Source organism: Brachypodium distachyon, chromosome 1 (genome assembly GCF_000005505.3).
Source record: "Brachypodium distachyon strain Bd21 chromosome 1, Brachypodium_distachyon_v3.0, whole genome shotgun sequence".
Lineage (NCBI taxonomy): Eukaryota > Viridiplantae > Streptophyta > Magnoliopsida > Poales > Poaceae > Brachypodium > Brachypodium distachyon.
Window position 1 is genome coordinate 240817 of NC_016131.3, and position 19398 is coordinate 260214.

At 44.7% G+C, this 19398-nt stretch overlaps 1 protein-coding gene and 2 long non-coding RNA genes across 6 annotated transcripts; 1 reads left to right on the plus strand and 2 right to left on the minus strand.

Annotated features, from left to right (window-relative positions):
- LOC104581921 lies at positions 1 to 579 on the plus strand. Its single transcript, XM_010231087.1, has one exon. It carries the CDS (start codon positions 1 to 3, stop codon positions 577 to 579), a length of 579 nt encoding a protein of 192 aa, XP_010229389.1.
- A 275-nt stretch (positions 580 to 854) lies between these two features.
- LOC106866830 lies at positions 855 to 4284 on the minus strand. Of its 4 annotated transcripts, none has more exons than XR_002963521.1 (3): positions 1701 to 4274; positions 1103 to 1352; positions 855 to 997 (listed from the first exon to the last, which is right to left on the minus strand). It is a non-coding gene; the product is annotated as an uncharacterized LOC106866830 (long non-coding RNA). The 4 variants fall into 4 exon arrangements; XR_002963526.1 differs by having other exon boundaries at positions 915 to 1352; positions 1701 to 3169; positions 3266 to 4282; XR_001407769.2 differs by having other exon boundaries at positions 915 to 1352; positions 1701 to 1946; positions 3030 to 4259.
- Positions 4285 to 8377: 4093 nt separating this feature from the next.
- LOC112269912 lies at positions 8378 to 9291 on the minus strand. Its single transcript, XR_002962169.1, has 2 exons — positions 9059 to 9291; positions 8378 to 8971 (listed from the first exon to the last, which is right to left on the minus strand). It is a non-coding gene; the product is annotated as an uncharacterized LOC112269912 (long non-coding RNA).
- Between the last annotated feature and the right edge of the window lie 10107 nt (positions 9292 to 19398).

Here is a 19398-nt window from a genome sequence, read left to right on the forward strand (position 1 = left end):
ATGGCCTCTTCCCCTCCACGCCCTTCCCTTTCCCTTGACGATGGAGATCTCGGCACCGACGGATCCCCACGCGGCCGCGAGGATCGCTGGCGCGGAGGAAGGGAGTCCGATTCTGACGGGTACCCGCGCTCGTACAAGGAGGCGCTCACCGGCGTGCAGGGCGGCCGAGCGACACGCCTGAGCCACCAAGTGCACGACGCTCGCGCCTTTCCTGGGCTCTGCCTGTTGTGTGCGGAGCTGGGCCACCGCGTCAAGGACTGCCTGACCGGCCCCGTGTGCCTCCGGTGCGGCGAGGTGGGTCACATGGCGAGGGAGCAGCTGATGTGCTCACTACTTCGACCTAGTACCCCCTCCGACTCCGGCGGTGACGAACCGGCGAGGAAACGTTCCGCCGGTAACTCTGCGAGGACTTCCCCTGTTCCCGAGCGTCAGCAGGTTCAGCGCAACGCGCGGCCGCGCCCCGACGCTACCACGCGCGCTCAGGCTCCTGAAGACCAGCCGGCTGCTCGCTCGCGCGAGCCCCAGGAGGTGATGTGCGGCAGCGCACGCGCGCCCAGCCCGCTGCTCGCCGGGCGTTGACCACGCAGGGACGGACGGTGGCCGCGCTGCTCCCCGCTCAGCATGGACGGGAGGTTGCCGCGCCTACCCTGGTTCGGGAGAATTGATTATAACCCCCCTTCCATGTGACTAGACGGACATGCGCCGCTTCGCTGCGCCAGCTGCATAGCGTCTGATTTTACTGTGGTAGACGTGATGGTTTTGTTGCTATGGTCATAACACGTTTTTTGGTGATGCTCTTAGACTGGAAGTGCTATCTGTTTTTTGTGGTAAAAAGTGCTATCTGTTGTGGTAAATGAAGAGAAAGGCGTACGTTTTTTTCCTAGAGACAAATAAGTTCACATACTCGACACAAATAAATTGTTAATCAACATACCATTATCAGTCATCTGAAGCATCATGCATCATTAATCAATTAGCATATTTATATACATAAAACCTACAACAGAAATAAATGGATAAGCAAACAAAATACAATAACTTACTTGACCCATCATGCATCATGTATGAGAATAAGTTACTTGATCCAAGTTGGGAAGACTACCTTATGTACCCTTCCAAAAGGAGTGGTCTAATGCACAAGAACGGTTGCAACATGGATCCTGGTTGGGATGAAAAAAAAAGTATGTCTGGTAGATCGTCGACCCTGCTCTCTGATTGTAGGTGGACATGCCGTCATTGGCGAGGCAGGCAGGTCTGGCTCGCTTGTTGACAGCGCAATAGACCACTCGTGGCCGCCTTCCCCCTCCACCCCTTCATTTACTCCGCCGCCTCCACTCCCACATCCCGAACAGCTGGATGAAGAAAATAAGCAAATGTAAAGACAGTCAGGACAAAAATGACTTGGTAAAAGCAATTTAATCCAGAACTATTAGCTATAACATTTTAAATCCTAGTCATCAGTCCATTACCGATGTTGATCTATTTAGGCATGACATATTTCTTACTTCAGATTTTTTTTAAGATAGTATAAGCGCAATATCCACTATAGTGAAAATGCAAAATACACAATTGTATGTTATTTGAATACCACATCTCCTTCAATTCTACAAACATACAACAAAACCTGAAAATATGATGCCATATATATATGACCAACACATTTCATATATTTCACAATAGAATGGAACTCTACAACTCACCATCAGTCCATCACTGCCGTAGTAAACATGCAACAACATCTAATGTCGTATAGGTGATTGAGATTGGACAGTTCCGATCATGGACCTCATACATCATACGTTGCTGAAACAAACTGAACTTCTAATTGAAATGGTATGTACATATAATATATCGTAACTCCTCTGAGGTTGTCATATGCTGGAAGGATACTTCCCGATAAAACAACAGCGTCTCCAAAATTCCACTGACATTGGTGATCATCCTTGCTATTACCATACCAATGAACACATCATTAATCAGGCAATGATCATCTATTTTCCACATAAAGAAATATAAATACACCATATATTAATTTCCACCAATCACAACATCCATACATTTTTTTGTTCTTTTCCCACAAAATAAATCATAAATGCATCTCGTATCAGACACCAATCAACATCCATCCAGAATAAGCATTTTTTTCCTTGATTCCATTTTTTCCTAATCATCTAGGAAGCATATTAGAAGCAACATGCTCGCACAATCCCATGATTCACAGATCAAGAGAATTAGGGGGGAAATCCATTAGAACAAAATTAGAAATAACAGTTTGAGCATTCAAACATCAAACATTCAACACGATTTTGTTTCATCAGAAACAAAAGAAATGCTTATGTTCTCCACCTAAAATCCAACAGCAATCTAGAACCAAATCAAGCAAGTCTGTGTCAGAACTACCAATCAGCATATATATAGCTCAATCCATCATGGTTAAATTAAATTTCTTGAAAGTCATGTGTACAGATCATGGACCCATGACTGAACATATGCCAACAAATATAATAGATTAATTAAGAAACTTAGTTGTATCAGGACTGAATGGGCAGACACAAAAAAATAGATAGCAGTAGAATAAATAAAAATACTTATCTTTGGAATCAAAAGAATGTTTTCTTTGCATGCTGCAGTAGACTAAAGTTAATCTCAGGCCTTAAGTTCTAAATGTTCCATTTGATCATGTTATTGAATAAAATTGTAACACTAAGAACCCCGCAGGCAGATTTCTGAAATTTAACTGGGTATGTGTATGACTGAACATCCCATGTGTTTACCAAGTAAATATTGACAATATATCTTGCAGTATAACAATCAATGCTACACATAACTTTTTTTGGATGGCATCATCATGAGAGAGTTGGTTAAAAAAAGTTAAGCTTCTAATAGGCAAGTTCATATGTTCCTTAACAGTAGTGTGTAGCAGTCCTATGATCAAGTTATATATGATGTACTGTAAATCACATAAATAGTACATACAACAACTGAAATATTTTTTCAGTAGATTATATACGACAAAGAAGAAAATTTACCAGCAGTTAGGAAAAATTAGAGCAAATCTGAAGCTCTATCTTGATTATATCCCCATTTATTCATCAAATCAATTGTCTGCAAGACCCAAAGCACCACCTTGGTTGGCCTAATGAACGCTTGTAGTTTGTACGCAGCAGCTCTGCACATATGTATATCCATGTAAGATAAAATCAGTGGACAGAACACAACAGACACTATAATATCGGTGTATGCATGTCCTAGTCCTATTGATCACCCGTGTGAGAAAAACAGGGCCTATCAAATCTGAGTTAGAATCTGAACACGTCAATTGTAGGCAACCACATAGTAGAATAGAAGCCAGAGTGTCAGGGAGGCTTCGTCGGACGCGCAGCGGAGCGGTCACCGGCTCATGGAGAATAGAATGCAACGGATGAGAAGCCAGGTCGGTCACCAGCTGGAACCTGTTGGAGCATCTAGGAAGTGGTGGTCATCATCGTCGCTGCTGGAGGCTTCGTCGGACGCGCGATGCAGTGGAAACTCGCGGTAATTCCCTACTATGGAAGAGGGATGGAGCGGCAGCTGGGAACCCTAGCGGGGCTCGGGAGGAAGAGATGGGGTCGGGAGGAAGAGGAGATGTGTTGTGGGCAAGAGGGATGCGGATCTAGACGGAGAGAGAGGAAGGGAGGCGGCTGCACTCGCCGTTCCTCACCGCCGGTAGCACCTGCTGTTCCCCACCGAGCGAGACAGAAAAAGTGATGACGGGAAAACGAAGGAGAGAGGGAGGAGAGACCAGGGATGGAGAGGAGAGGAGGCCCCGGCTTCCCCGTCACCTGTGAGCAGCATAGACACAAGGATGGGCATGGCGCGCTTCAGGCTTACACTATTGAATAACTAAGATCTTAAGCCCCTTTCTTTGTCTGCCTTTCTTTCAACCCCCTCAGTTTGGACTATGTTAAGGTTCCTCTCGTATTCACTCTGATTACCACACGAATTCGAGATTCCTTACAAACTCAGAGAAGAATTGAGATAGGCTGGAGGAAGAAGACAAGGATAAAGACAGAGCCGTTCCGTCGTGATCCAACTGGATAAAATCCCCTTCCCGACGCATCAACCACTACATAACGTTCACTTCGTCCACGCCGATCCGGAGTATCTTGGGTTGGGTTTCGTGGGCCGCTTGGATCTGTTGGTCTGGCCTGGAACATCCTTCGTGCTTGCCCGCTCCCTTCCGGCGTGAAGAGTAGTTCCACTGTCTTCCATCAGCTCATGGTCCATGCCCTCCTCAGTAGTGAACCTGACAGACTAGTTGTTGCTAATTTCCCCCTTTGGCATTGTTAGCTCCTCATTAAGCTAATAATCCAATATACTAGTCTAATTATATTCTAAAATGACCACTCTGCCCTCGTCTATTTTCTTGTCGCTCGTTTCTCTTTTTCGTTGCTGCTCGTCCCGTCCGTCACGAGACGGAGGATCGCTCGCTCGGCCATGTCCCGCGTGTACTCATTGGACCAGGAAAACAGAGGAGAGAGGATAGTGGAGTTGGGGCGCGCGCGTGCTCACGACCAGGAGCGGCGGTGCCAACCCGGAGGCGGGCGAGTGGGACCAGGAGGCAGGCCGGCGGCCGGTCGGATCAGAGATTCGTGGCGGCGACCGGTGGAGCTGAGGTCTGCATCGACCTGGAGCGCCCAACCCTAAGGACTTGCTCAATCTGGAGCTGGCATTCGGGTGGGGATCCCCTTCTGGTGGACAAAGCGGCGGCGATCTGGTGCTCGACCTGTACATGAGCAGCATGCCAGCGGGGGTCGCTAGAGTGGAGGCGGAGCAGTCATGGGCAGAACCGGCCTGCTGCTGCCGGGTAGAAACTGAGGGCAGTTCTGTCTGTTCTTGTGCTAATTTGTTAGTTATACGTTGACAAATATATGTTAAGTATGCCAAAGGGGGGAATTAGCAACATCTAGACTGAGCTGAGGGGGCTAGAAGGGAGGCAGACGAAGAGAGGGGCTTAAGATCCAAGGCGCACGAACAGGGGGGTTATAATCAATTCTCCCTGATGAACGCGTTGTAGTCGCTCCCCTGCCGCTGGGGCGAAGGGCAGACACGCAAGTGGCGCCTAGGCTGGTCGCGCTTGGCGGCGACCTGCACGCGCGGCTTGTGTTTTCCCGCGCACGGCTGAGGTTGACGAAGCAGAGATGGCACTCCAGAGCGCTCTGGTTGCTGTCATCGTGGGCGAGCGCATGGAGATCTCTGCCGCGGATGTGGCCGAAGCAATTCATGGCATCTTCGACATGCCAATGGAGGTGTTCTCGGTGCACGTTCATCGGCCGGCGAACTTGCTCATCTATTTCACCGCATTGGAGGATCGGCGCATGGTGCTAGACCAGCATTTCATCCAAAGCCCATACTTCCGCCTCTTGGTGAAGCCATGGTCGCGGCGGGCGCACGCTACCGCCGGCAGTCTCGGCGTCCTCGTCAGCCTCGAGGTGGAGGGTGTTCCGGCGAACGCATGGAGTCTGGCTACTGCCGATACTATGCCCGCGCCCAATTCGTGGGTCGACTCAAACAACAATCATGGCCCAAATTGTGGGGTAAAGCAAATGCAGTCCTTTACTGAATTTGTTAAGAATAGAGGCGAGTGTTTTGAGATTTTAACATGCTGAAGTTACTGTTCTCATCTGGTTAAGACCCCCATTGCCGGAGACCATCAGGTAGCCATCGTTCTTGTAGATTCCTGTACATAGAACATGTCAAAAAAAATTACGGGTATAGACAGATCAAATCACATGGTTATATCTTCCATTTTCTAAAATCAGATGGTGGCATAGGTTGTAACAGGGTCAGAATTAGTAGTGAAACGCACGCATGACACGCACTGATTAACCGAACCATTTAACAAACTGTTGACAAATACGGAATCATTCGACCAAATTAATCCGACAGGTGCTGGAGATTGCGGTGGCGGCGACTCCGCTGGTAGCAGCAGAGCCGCTGCATGATGAATCTGGACCAGCCACGCCCAGTACGCTGAGCGCCAGCCGCTCCCCGAAGGCCGCCGCAAGCAGGAAGCAGCACAGAGCAGCATGGTGGTGCTCAGGCGCTCTACCCAGAGGCTCACCCACGCCGCCCGCCGCGCGTTCGCGGCCTTCAAGCCAGCGCCCATCTCACCTGGAGCGAGGAACCCCAGGCCCAAGGCAGTACCGCATCGCCGCGCCGAGGTGGGCAACGGCGAGCGGAAAAACGAAAGAGAAAAAGCTGACCGAACTAAGGACCTATTTGCTAATACTTCGTTTGTATAGGCTTCGCTGCAAACATTCTGATCCAGGGTGGCATGCCAGGTGTCGGCCACACAGAGTTTTGTATGAAAATGCACATGAGATGCAAGTTTTTTACCACCGGAACACATATTACAAGTTCTTGTATGAAAATGCACCTAATGGACAAGTTCTTGTACTAGTGGTGCAATTACCTCATTAATATTGAAACACAGAGAACAAAAGGCCCGTTGTTGTTTATTCCTCAATCGACTTTTTCTCCTTGTCGAGTCAATCAGTTTAGGAAAAGGTAAAACTTCAATCTAATGAAAATTACAATTTGTACTTTTTCTTAACCCAATTTCATTTTTTTTGGAAATGTAAGTAGTTTAAGCGACCCGACCTGATAAGGTTGAGTCTCTGTGCTTGCTTTACAGTGCTAGTCCTTTGGATTATTTGCTAGCACACACAATTCGATGAATAAACAGAATAGCAAATGCGTCTTTATTACAACGTATGATCCAGAGCATATTTATTACAACTTGCATAGCTTGAAGCTAGCCCAAATAAAATAGTTCAAACAGAAACCAAATAGAAGCAAGAGCTCCATCACGCCACAGGCGAACATGTCGACTATAAGCTCGCGACCTACATACAAAACCTCACTCGTCCTCAGAGTAACCTGCAACATGAAACGTTGAGGCCACGAATGACCAATACATTGAATGTATTGACAAATGTCACTAGAGAGTCATAATAAATCAATCAATTTCATTCGCTAGGTGAGAGTTCTGACTGTTGATTTGCACAAAGCAATCATTGTTCTTTCATAGTTTTCTCCAAACCATTTTTAATCCCTAATAGTTCTAATCCTCAAACTCCACTACTATGCATGTCAGTAGGTCAGGCTAATTGCCCTTACCATGCTAATCTCCATTCCACCAGTGTACATGTCAGCAAGTTAGGATCTACACCCTTACCATGCCACTCTCCAATCAACTAGTGTACATGTCAGTAAGTCAGGCTATACGCCCTTACCATGCCACTCTCCAATCAACCATGTACATGTCAGTAGGTCAGGCCCAACGCCCTTACCATGCCACTTGACCTATACATGTCAGTAAGTCAGGCTTAGTGGGACGGGAATTTGTGGGACTCGGGTCCCAGCGAACCCTATATACTCCAAAAATTATAATAAATTTTAATAAAGTCAAAAAATTCCGAATCCATTTGGAAATCATAGATACTACATTATTGTACTTGTATAAAATTGTTTGGCCAAGAAATGATTCACGTTGACATCAGGCAAAAAAAATCAAATCTATGACGAATATAGCGTGAATAGTACTTGCATATAGGAGCTTCAAGTTTGTTTTTTTCACCTAGGAAACAAGAGAAGTTATTTCGTGGTGAATCTTTCTTATACGAGTACAATACATGATCATCTTTGATACCAAAAATGATTCTAATTTTTTTGACCTTATTCTAAATATTTTAAATTTTATTTTCAATATAGGGTTAGCTTGGACCCGGGTTCTCCTATGTATTTTCCAGGCTTAGTGCCCTTACCATGCTAGTCGACCTAAAATCTTCACCAACATCCTATCCAGCCAATTCATCAACTTGTTGCTTCGTCAACCCGAAACTAACCTTTCAACTAAACATAATCATGACGTGATTTTCCACCCACGTCTAATATTAGCATCGCTAAGCAATCAACCGCATAGCTTAGTACAATAAACAATTCCTACACATGCATATACTACTGAAGAACATCAAAATTCATAGGAAACATAATAGGTCATTATGATCAAAAGTTTCACTTGCCTTTTTTGCCGTTGGCGTTCGCACTCTACTTGCAAGAACACCCGTTACACTCCACACGATCTAAACGACAAAACAATCACAATAAATAAACATAGAGCACAAACAGAGAAAACACATAATAAAATAATGCATGCATGCTCTAGACACGAAAATTGACTTAAAAGCATTTTATAAACATTACTTTATTCAATAGCCATTTTAAATAGGCCTTTTAGCTCAAACGGAAAACGTAAAGAATAAAATAGTTTCGAAATATTCTTACAGGCATACCAATTGATATGAAATTTCAATATCATACATTTGGCGTTGGAATCATACTAAAATAATTTACGGAATTTAAAATATATTAAAAATACTATAAACACTATTTGAAATTTGAAAATTTGTAAGTTTCGTAAAAGTGTAAACTAACATGTCTGAAGTGTTCTTCTCAATTTTCTGAATCCAACGGTATATTGTATGCTCAAAACTGATGCGTAGATTATTTTCTATGAGTTTTACAAGTTAATCTACTTTTCTGCTATTTTTAATTCGGACCAACTGTTAACTGGCTTTGACCGCTGACGCGGCATTGACCGCCAAGGAGACTTGGACCTTGAGCTGACTGTGCGCCCATGTGGCCTGATCTGTGCCGTTGATGCAGATCCGACGGCCCTGAGTTGACGCTGGTGATGCTCACTGTTGACGACGCCGGCGACGGTGCAGATGGAGGTGCTTGACGGCGTTCCGGCGGGTCTTCGGCTGCGCGGTCTTGACGGCGAGAAGGGGGTGGTCAACGGAGAAATCGGTGGACGTCTCGGTGTCGTTCGGCGGGGCTCCAGGAGATGTCTACGGACGGACGGAGGTGGCAGACGTCGGTGAACTCCGTGGAAGCACCGGCGTCAAATTGCCGGCGGCCTGGTGCTCTGCGCAATGGGGAAACGGGGTAAGGCGTCAGGGTCGATTAAGGGAAAGGAATTAAGAGTAGATGGTAGGCAGGGGTCCTCTGCAACCTCGAGTTCGAGCTCAAATCGAGCTCCAATGGCAGCGGCGGCGGCGCAACTTCGACGGAAAAATTGGGCAGCCTAGCGGCACCAAAATTAGGGTTTCAGAGGGGCAAAAATAAAGGGGATTATGGGGGTATTTATAGGGCCAAAATCTGTGGCAAACATCAACAAAATCGGTGAGATTTTCGCGGAGTCCGTCACCAGGTCGTTCTCGTGTGCGAGCAAAAGTTGGTGCTAAAGGTTGAAGATGCTTCATGGGACCCAGCTATTGGTAAAAAAAATAAATTAAAGGGACGCGGGCGTGCGATGCTAGCAGCTGGCCGATGCCTCGTCTTTTTTTTATTCTTTTGTTCCTTTTCTTTTCTAATTACTGAATTAGCTTCAGTATCAAAACTGACGTAAATAAACTACGAAAAATCGTGAAAATACCGGTACAATTCCTGGACATAATGGAGCACTGTTCCAGTCCAGTAAAGCACATGGCTATATTTTTTTTATGCGTTTAGCCTAATTGACTATTAGCAAAACTAGAAATAGAAAATCACTTTTATGCAAGAAACAATTAAAACCTTTCTAATACTGAAACATTGACATGCTGATATGATGCAATGCATGAATTTGAAAATACATAGATTTTGAGATGTTACAGTAATACCCTTTTGATATCCGATTATAAGACGTACGTGCAAGGTGCAACGATCCAGATCTATTTTTATATGTATCCAGACGTATCATCCCGTGAAGTAAATCGGTGCTTGAATATATAGCTTGCTGCTCACAATTTTACTGTGTCACGGTATTCCAAGACAATCGGTGTTGGAACCGTCGTGCAACCGGTTGGTCACTAGTCACGCGGATGGCCCGGGTCGAGGTGTGGTGATGGACTAGGGCATGGTAGCGCCGTGTTCGAAACATGCACGCCGGTGGACACACGCTGTTGAGTGTTGACTCTTGACTGATTAACCCCGGCACCGGCTACAAGATGCGGAGGCAGTTCTTTTGTTCAGATTCTAAAATGAAAAATAATAGATCCTACAAGTCCCACGCATGACGTAGTGTTAACGAAAATTAACGCAAAATTAAAAACCTGAAAATGAAAAGGTATAATTTGCTACTCTATCATTTGTTCGATCGACTGATATTTGTTAAAAATTAAAAGTACTGTAATTTGATTGTGGTCATTGGATTTGCAGACTTGCTCGGTCGCTCCAACCGACCGTTGGGGCGGCGCGGGGATGGGATAGGTCGAGCACGGGCGGGCGGGAGGATGGATACATGCTGTTCAAAACCTGATTCTCATTTCTATCAGAAACATTTTTTTAAGCCACACATCAGTGATCAGTAGCTAGCCTAGCCAGCTTGCAACGCACCACCTAGCTATGCAGGGCCCACGTCTCTCCTCGCATGCGGAAAGGAGAGGTGAGATGGAGCGCGGGAACAGAGGGGCTTGGGTGGGCGGGAATCCTTTCCGCGCTTCTCATGAAACCCAATATGCAAAAAAGAAAGAAAAAAAAGCGAGACAATGACACATTGTGCATAGTATTACTCTTAGCATATAAACTCATCTATAGCTGTTGCTCAAATTAATGGCAAAAGATAGACTCGAATAACAATTATTTTCGTCTATATACAATGTCGCATTGTGTATATTCATAGATTCATGTTTACATACTACTCCCACTGCTCACAAATATAAGACGTTTTAGACATTTCAAAATAAACTAGATACACATCATAATGAGTTAATCTACAATATAAAAATAGGCTAGATACATGTCAAAATAGGTGAATCTACAACAACCTAAAACACCATATATTAGTGAACAAAGGAAGTACATTTGTTCCAATAATTAAGGCTTATATCTTTTTTTGAAAAGTCAAGCCAATAAATTTTAACCAAAATTTAAGGAAAAATCTATCAACAAATATGATATTTAATAGATACCAGATTAAAATATATTTCATAATGTATCCGTTGATATTAATTTTGTATTTTGCATGTTAATATATTTTTTGTAACAACTTAGTCAAACTTTACATAATTTGAATTTTCAAAATAATATAAGCCTTATTTATTGAAACGGCGGTAGTGTGTAAGGCCATCTTGCCACCACAAACGGACAGATTTTGTCAATATGTCCGTTGCGGTCCGCGGGATCTAATGACGAGGCCCAGCGGCAACCCACGAACGGACATCGCGATCGATTTTGTGCGCTTGACCTCTATTTCCATCCCAAATTTGGGCTGACTTTGTGGATGCCGCGGACAGCGGAGGTGCATGCGTGTCCTCTTACATCTTCCCGAGCTTGCACCTCAGTGACCGAGGGAGACGAGGAGATGCGGGTTCATGTGGTCCTACTTTTAATGGGACCCGTCGTTCTCCCGAGGCCCCATCTTGTTCCCAACCCTAGTCCACTCCAGTGGAAGCTTGCACGTCAAAATCCTAGCTAGACCACTACCACCAAAACCTCTGCCTCATTGCCATGGCGAAGGGAAACAGGTGGTTTCGCCCTGTGCCCGATGAGGCAAGCGACTCCGGCGGTGACGGATGCCGTTTTTTCCGTGTGCCCGCAAACATGGCAGCACGAAACACCTCATGTGCCGCGCTCCGAGCGGCGAGTCTACGACGAGATGGAGGTGGTGCGGCGGTTCGCCAAGGTGGGCTAGAGAAATAATATAACTCTCACGACGCATTTTCAAATTTCATGGGAAGTTGTGGAAACTTTTTGGGCGGCGTGGAAAGCAAGCCCTCAGTTCGACGCAATGTGGAGAGCGAGAGTGGTCGTGTCGGGCGGGGTAGGAACCGACTGGACAGCCCAATAGCTGGCCAGCTTGCGAGCAGTTCATGGTAGGGTGTATGGGATAGGACGCGCATGCTCAACTTGGGACAAGTGAGAGCATGGGTGCGAGGAATAAAAATAGAAATTATAAAAAGGCTAGTCTGCTAACCCTAGCTTACTGCTCATCGTCACTGGGCACCTGGGTCAGGCCGCAAAACTCCGAAGATAGGGATCAGTAAACATAAGAAAGATAAAAATATAAAGAATTGGTTCCGTAAACAATATCATTTGCCTAAGATAGGGCTCCGAAGATGGCACAATGCTTAGGAGTACCTAAGCACGGGTGTTTATCTAGTTATTTCAACAGTCTTATAAATAACTTGCATTGAGGTCTTGTTGTTGTCATGTGTGTCTCGTGTGTGGCAACTAGGGTTAGCGCAGGTACTTATGTAGTGCGGCTGGGAAGGCCGTGGGACGCGGCCCACGTCTGAGTCAGCCCAGCCACGATCCAGGTTGTAGCTCGGCTCAGCTCAATCCCACAACCCACGTCGTGTCGTGTCATGACGAACGAATGAGCGAGGAGGAGGAGTGCGCGAGGGCTCTCTCTATCTCACTCACATACAAGTTCTAGAACAACCCACCTTATATACCACTCCAACTCTCTCTCGACTAGCAATGTGGGACTAAACTTTAGTCCCACTAGTGCAGCCACACTGATTTATGAATGGGCCATGTGAGTTTCAGAATTTGATAATGGGCCATGGGCCAAAGGCCAAATGCCCCAAATTCCAGCAATCCCCCACAAACTCTCATTGGCACATCTCATCATTAAGTTTCCAGAACATTGTTCTATCTACCGGTATGTCGTGGAGACTGTTAAGTTGAACTTTCACTTAGAGCTTTATATTACACTAGATTGCAACTTGAATAGTGGACTATGCCTTGAACTACAAGTTTTCTGCGCACTAGCTTCATACAAAGCCTAGACTGATACTAGGCTGCCGCGAGACTTCCTCGCGGTTTGGAGCTTATACGTCATACTCCAGGGCCTTTCATGAGTTTACTAGAGAGCACCCAACTCTCATAGATTGCGACGTTTAACAATCAGACTCATATAGGTGTGTTATTCAAAAGATGTTCTGCAGGACAACATCTCTGCTAAAATAAGCCACTTAGAACACATTAAGATAAATATCAACCTGCCATGCAGATTAGGAGAGTATTGCATCTTTACGGAGTGGTAAAATTGCTATAGGGATATATACTCTCCTCCCAGCTGACCAACTGCTTGTCTCCCAGCTCTAATTCACGGAATCTCCGATCACATAGAGTGGGTTACCACTGTGGGCAACTCATAGTGCGGGTCTCATACCCATCTCCCTCAATGCATTCTCTATCACATTTCGTGATAGTCCCTTTGTGAAGGGGTCTACCAAATTTCTAGACGAATGGATATAATCCAACGCTATAACTCCGGAGTTTCTCAATTTCCTGATAGTTTTCAATCTCCTCTTCACATGCCTTGATGACTTCATATTATTCTTAGAACTGTTTACTTTGATGACCACATTTTGATTATCACAGTTCATAGGAATAGCGGGTATTGGTTTCTCAACCACAGGTAAGTCCATCAAGAGCTCACGAAGCCACTCTGCTTCAACAGTGGCTGTGTCTAATGCTGTGAGTTCTGCTTCCATAGTTGACCTCGTAATGATGATCTGCTTGCAAGACTTTCAGGAAACAGCGCCACCTCCAAGTGTAGACAGATAACCACTTGTGGCCTTACTCTCATCAGCATCAGATATCCAATTTGAATCACTATATCCCTCAAGTACCCTTGGATACCCAGTATAGTGAACACCATAGCTCGCGGTGCCTTTCAAATAGCACAAAACTTTCTCAAGAGCATGCCAATGAACATCCCCAGGTTTAGATACAAACCGTCTGAGTTTACTTACAGCAAAAGAGATGTCAGGCCTCGTGGCGCTGGCTAAATACATAAGCGAGCCAATAATCTGCGAATATCGCAATTGATCTCTAGCAATTCCTTTATTCTTTTGAATTATCACACTAGGATCATAAGGCGTTGGAGAAAGTTTGCAGTCGCTATGCCCGAAGCGACTCTCAAGATCTTTTCCACATAGTGGGACTGAAGCAAAGTAATCCCACCATTGTCATCCTTCAGCAGCTTGATGTTTAAGATCACATCAGCTACTCCCAAGTCCTTCATCTCAAAGCAACGAGATAAGAACTCCTTGACCTCCTTAATAACATTAAGGCTGGTCCCAAATATCAATATGCCATCAACATAGAGACAGAGAATAACTCCCTCGCCCCCACCATGGTGATAGTATACAGACTTATCTGCTTCGTTTACAACAAAGCCTTCAGCGGTTAAAGTTTTTTCAAACTTCTCATGCCACTGCTTAGGTGCTTGCTTAAGCCCATACAAAGACTTCAATAACTTACACACCTTTCCTTCTTGACCATCTACTACAAATCCATCAGGCTGATCCATATAAATTTCCTCTTCAAGCTCTCCATTTAGGAAAGCTGTCTTAACGTCCATTTGATGAATGAGAAGACCATGTGAGGCAACCAAGGATAGTAGCACTCGAATCGTGGTCAGTCTGGCAACAGGTGAGTATGTATCAAAGAAGTCTTCCCCTTCTTTTTGGGTATAACCCTTGGCCACAAGACTTGTCTTGTACTTTTCAATAGTACCATCGGGCCTAAGCTTTTTCTTGAACACCCATTTACATCCTACAGGTTTGCACCCATAAGGACGATCAGTAATTTCCCAAGTTCCATTAGCTAAGATGGAATCCATCTTGCTGCAGACAGCTTCCTTCCAGTAGTCAGCATCAAGAGATGCATAGGCTTCTGAAATAGAAGTGGGAGTGTCATCCATGAGGTACACAATGAAATCATGTCCAAAGGAATTCGCAGTCCTCTGTCTCTTGCTCCTTTTGGGAGCTTCATTGTCGTCCTCCACGGGATTATCAAAGTGTTCTATAGCCATGGTAGGTCCAGGAATTCAATCCTGAGTAGATGAACTAGGCATCTCCTGATTTGATGAGCTAGACATTTCTTTCATGGAAAAGATGTCCTCAAAGAAAGTCGCATCATTCGAGTTCAAAATTGTACCAACATGCATGTCAGATACCTCAGATTTCACTAGCAAAAATCTATAGCCAATGCTATGAAAAGCATATATGAGAAAAACACAGTCCACAGTTTTTGGTCCAAGCTTGCGCTTCTTGGGGGCACATTTACTTTCGCCAAACAGCCCCAAGTTCGTAAGTAGGAGAGTTTCAATCTTTTCCTTTCCCATTCCTCAAATGGAGTATTGGTTTTGTTCTTTGTGGGAACACGGTTTAGGACATGACACATAGTCATTATCGCCTCCCCCCACCATGCCTTGGATAGACCCGTTGTATCTAACATGGCATTAACCAAATCAGTTAGAGTATGGTTCTTTCGTTTGACCACCCCATTTGACTGAGGTGAATAGGGAAGCGTCCTCTCATGGATAATACCATGTTCCGCACAAAAAGCATCAAACTCATTGGAAAAAAAGTCTCCACCACGATCCGACCAGAGCCGTTTGATCTTTCGATCAAGTTGATTTTCTGCTTCAGCTTTAAAGATTTTGAAGTGATCAAAAGCTTCATCTTTAGATTTCAGAAGATACACATAACAATATCGAGTAGAGTCATCAATTAAAGTAATGAAGTATCTCTTTCCACCTTTTGTCAATTCACCATTCATTTCACAAAGATCTGAATGTATAAGCTCCAGTGGTGCCAAGTCTCTTACCTCCGAAGTCTTGTGAGACTTGCGTGGTTGCTTAGCTTGCACACATACTTGACACTGATTTCTTGACAATGGTAAATTTCGGAATTAAATCCATATTAGCAAGCCGCGTCATGTACCCAAAATTAATATGACAAAGTCATGAATGCCAAATATCGGACTCACTATCATTGCACACATGATTAATAATTTGAGTACATAAGTCTGACAAAGATAAACGGAACAAGCCTCCGCACACATAGCCTTTTCCAACAAATTGTTCACACTTAGAAATTACAACTTTATTGGACTCGAAAAACCAACTTAAAACCATCTCGACATAAAAGCGACCCGCTGACGAGATTCTTATTGATGGAGGGAACATGCTGCACATTCTTCAGCTGGACGGTCTTTCCCGAAGTAACTTCAGATCCACCGTACCAATACCACGAACAGAAGCACGTGAGCCGTTTCCCATCAGCACGGACTGAGTCCTCGTGACCTGATAAGAAGAAAACATGGAAACATCAGAACATACATGTGTATTGGCTCCTGTGTCTATCCACCAACCAGGAGAATTACATACTGAAAGGACAGTAGGGGAAATACCATACCCAATGTCCTTCATCTCAGAATCACCACCACTAACAACATTTGCGGGCTTGCCGCTGTTTCCACGCCTATCATGGCGTTCAGGGCAATCAGGAGCCCAATGACCGGGAGTGCCAAAAACGTGGCAGTTCCCTTTCTTCTGATACTCGGTCTTCTTCTTGAAGTTGGTTGAGTGTGAGGCCTTGTTCTTGCCATCAAACTTGCCTTTGCCATTGTTCTTATTCTTGAACTTGTGGGATTGGAAGTTTTTCTTCTGTACCACATTGGCACTAGAACCTCCCTCAATATTGCGAGCGCGTGTGTCCTTTGTTCTCGCCTTCTCTTCCACATGAAGCGAGCCAATGAGATCTGAAACGGAAAACTCTTGTCTCTTGTGTTTCAGAAAAATAGCAAAGTTCCTCCACGAAGGAGGAAGCTTGGCAATAATGCCACCGGCCACAAATTTGTCCGGTAAGGTACACTTAAACTGCTCGAGTTCTTTGGCGAGCTACTATATCTCATGAGCTTGCTGAACAATGGAGCGCTCATCAGTCATCCTGTAGTCATAGTATTGCTCCATGACATACAGTTCAGTGCCAGTGTCCAAGACCCCAAATTTGGCCTCGAGCGCTTTCCACGCATCTTTACCATGCTCAAAAGTCATGTACGGGTCAACAATGTTGTCCCCAAGAATGCTGAACAAGGCCGCCTTAAACATGGCGTCGACCTCCTTAAATTTTTCCTGCTCTTCAGCAAAGATCTCACCCTCAGGTCTAGCATCAGTGGCGCTATAGCACTTCAGGTTTTGAAACCACAGAATTGCTCTCGTGCGCCACCTTTTATAATGCATACCATCAAAGAGAGGAGGTCGAGTAGCGGCAGCAACGCTGCTTGAATTGATTTGCCTATAATCAGGTTTTTGGATTGTTGAATATATAAGCAAATAACCATATGAAATAATCCGCATAAACAAATTATAAATCATGACTAGATAAATAGCAAATATACTAATCCTTCGCAGTGTTGGCTGTGGCGGTGTTGTCGCCCAAGTCGTTGAGGTCCAGGAAGAATTGCCCCTCACCCGTACAGGTTCTTGAGAGGCAGGGTACCGGAGGCCTACTATCCCATCAGCCGGTGCACGACGATGAACGGGATGAGGAAGACGATGGCGGAGGCGCAATGAACTGGAAATAGGAAGGTGAGGCGCAAGTGTGTCTCGTGTGTGGCGGCTAGGGTTAGCGTAGGAGGGGCTGCAGAGGTTGGAGCTCGGCTCGGCTCAATCCCACAACCCATGGCGTGGCGTGGCATGGCGAGGAGGAGGAAGAGGAGGAGGAGGAGGAGTGCGCGAGGGCTCTGTCTATCTCACTCACATACAAGTGCTAGAACAACCCACCTTATATACCACTCCAACTCTCTCTCAACTAGCAATGTGAGACTTGTTGGAGATATGCCCTAGAGGCAATCATGTGATGATGTTATTTCCTATGTATTCATGAGTTATTGTTATTGTCCTTGAACATCATCACTGATATGTATCAATAAATACGTGATTTGTTTGTGAGACTATGTATTCTATGATGTTGTTCTAATGGTCCCTAGTCATTGAGGTTATGCGGACACATAATCTAGACTAGCAATGTGAATCAGTATGATGACTATGTTTCACAAGTCATAGGGCAAGGTGTTGCCGACTGATAGCATGGACTCGACAATGAGATTGTTGAGTCGGACAGACCAGCACTGAGACACAACGAGATGATTGTCATTTGTTAGTCTCAAGTACGATGTATATGCCAGTCCTAGACCTGAGGTCATCGCATGAGCTTGGGATGTGAATCGGCCTACTTAGGGTTTGCCAAACGCTACTCCGTAACTGGGTGGTTATAAAGGTAGCTTTCGGGTTTGCTGAGAAGCATGCTGCGAGTCATGGTTGATCAAGATGGGATTTGCTCCTCCTGTTCGGAGAGATATCTCTGAGCCCTCTCGAGTGATCAGATTCGGAAAGCATGGCCATGCGACTTGGGTTAAGTGTTAACCCGTTCGGGAATCTGTATCACAGGAACGAGAAGAGACTCGAGCTATCCACAAGGATGACAAGCACTCGCCTTGAGCTCGACACACATATCGTGATGCAAAAGGAATGTTGCATATGACACATTATATGGTTCGTCAATATACCTTGTGGTTACTCGGGAGTTGGCATGTGCTGCTAGGCGCCGCTACCAACTATCGACTTGAGTCGGTGCCAGTGGACGAGTAAGGTGTTACTCGGGCCCGCAGTCCGAGCTCGTAACGTGCGTGAGACACGATGCTGAAAACTATCAGATAAACAACCTAGTGATTTCAAACAGAACAGAAGAGTAATGACTGAATAAAATTTTATAACAATGAACACGAACATGAAGATTTCAGACTCTTGCTTGTTGTAATTTGTCAGAGACAAGCTCATTACATAGTGACTGACCATGAAAATAAACTTACAAGTCGAAACACTTGAATTTATGTGAGCTACTTATTCTTTTTACATGGAGAAAAATCATGTAAAAGTAGCATATTCATCATGTAAAAAGTAGCATTGGAATAGCTAGTTACATGTCCTACTTATCTTATTTACATGGAAAAAATTCATGTGAAAGTTACATATTCATCATGTAAGCAAGTTTACATGAGCTACTTATTGTAATTACATGGCGAAAAATCATGTACAAGTACCAGTATAATCGCTTTCAGCTATCCGTGACGGCCGCCGGAAAATACGGGCATGCGTATGCACACTAGCCAGTTTCTTTGATTAGTAGCTTGTATACACTAGCTAGCTTAGCGCCTGTCCACTAGCTAGTTTGATCAACAGTTTATAGTACATACTGCATCTTATATACACAAAATGGTTGACAAAATTCACACTTCAGGCATCTCATATCAAATAAACCCAAAATTCATAGTTCGGGCATCTCATATCAAATAAACCAGTACTCCACTAGGCAGTAGCTGAATTATTATTTGGTACAGTTGTTCATATACATAACTCATACTTATCGTCTTTCATTGAACTGAAGCTACCTAAATGCAACCTACATTAATCATCAACTTCTTTGATCAAGCTACAGTAACCATCAGCTTCTTTGATCATACAGATTCTTCTTCTTTGATCAGCAGCTTCTTTGATAAAGCTACAAAATA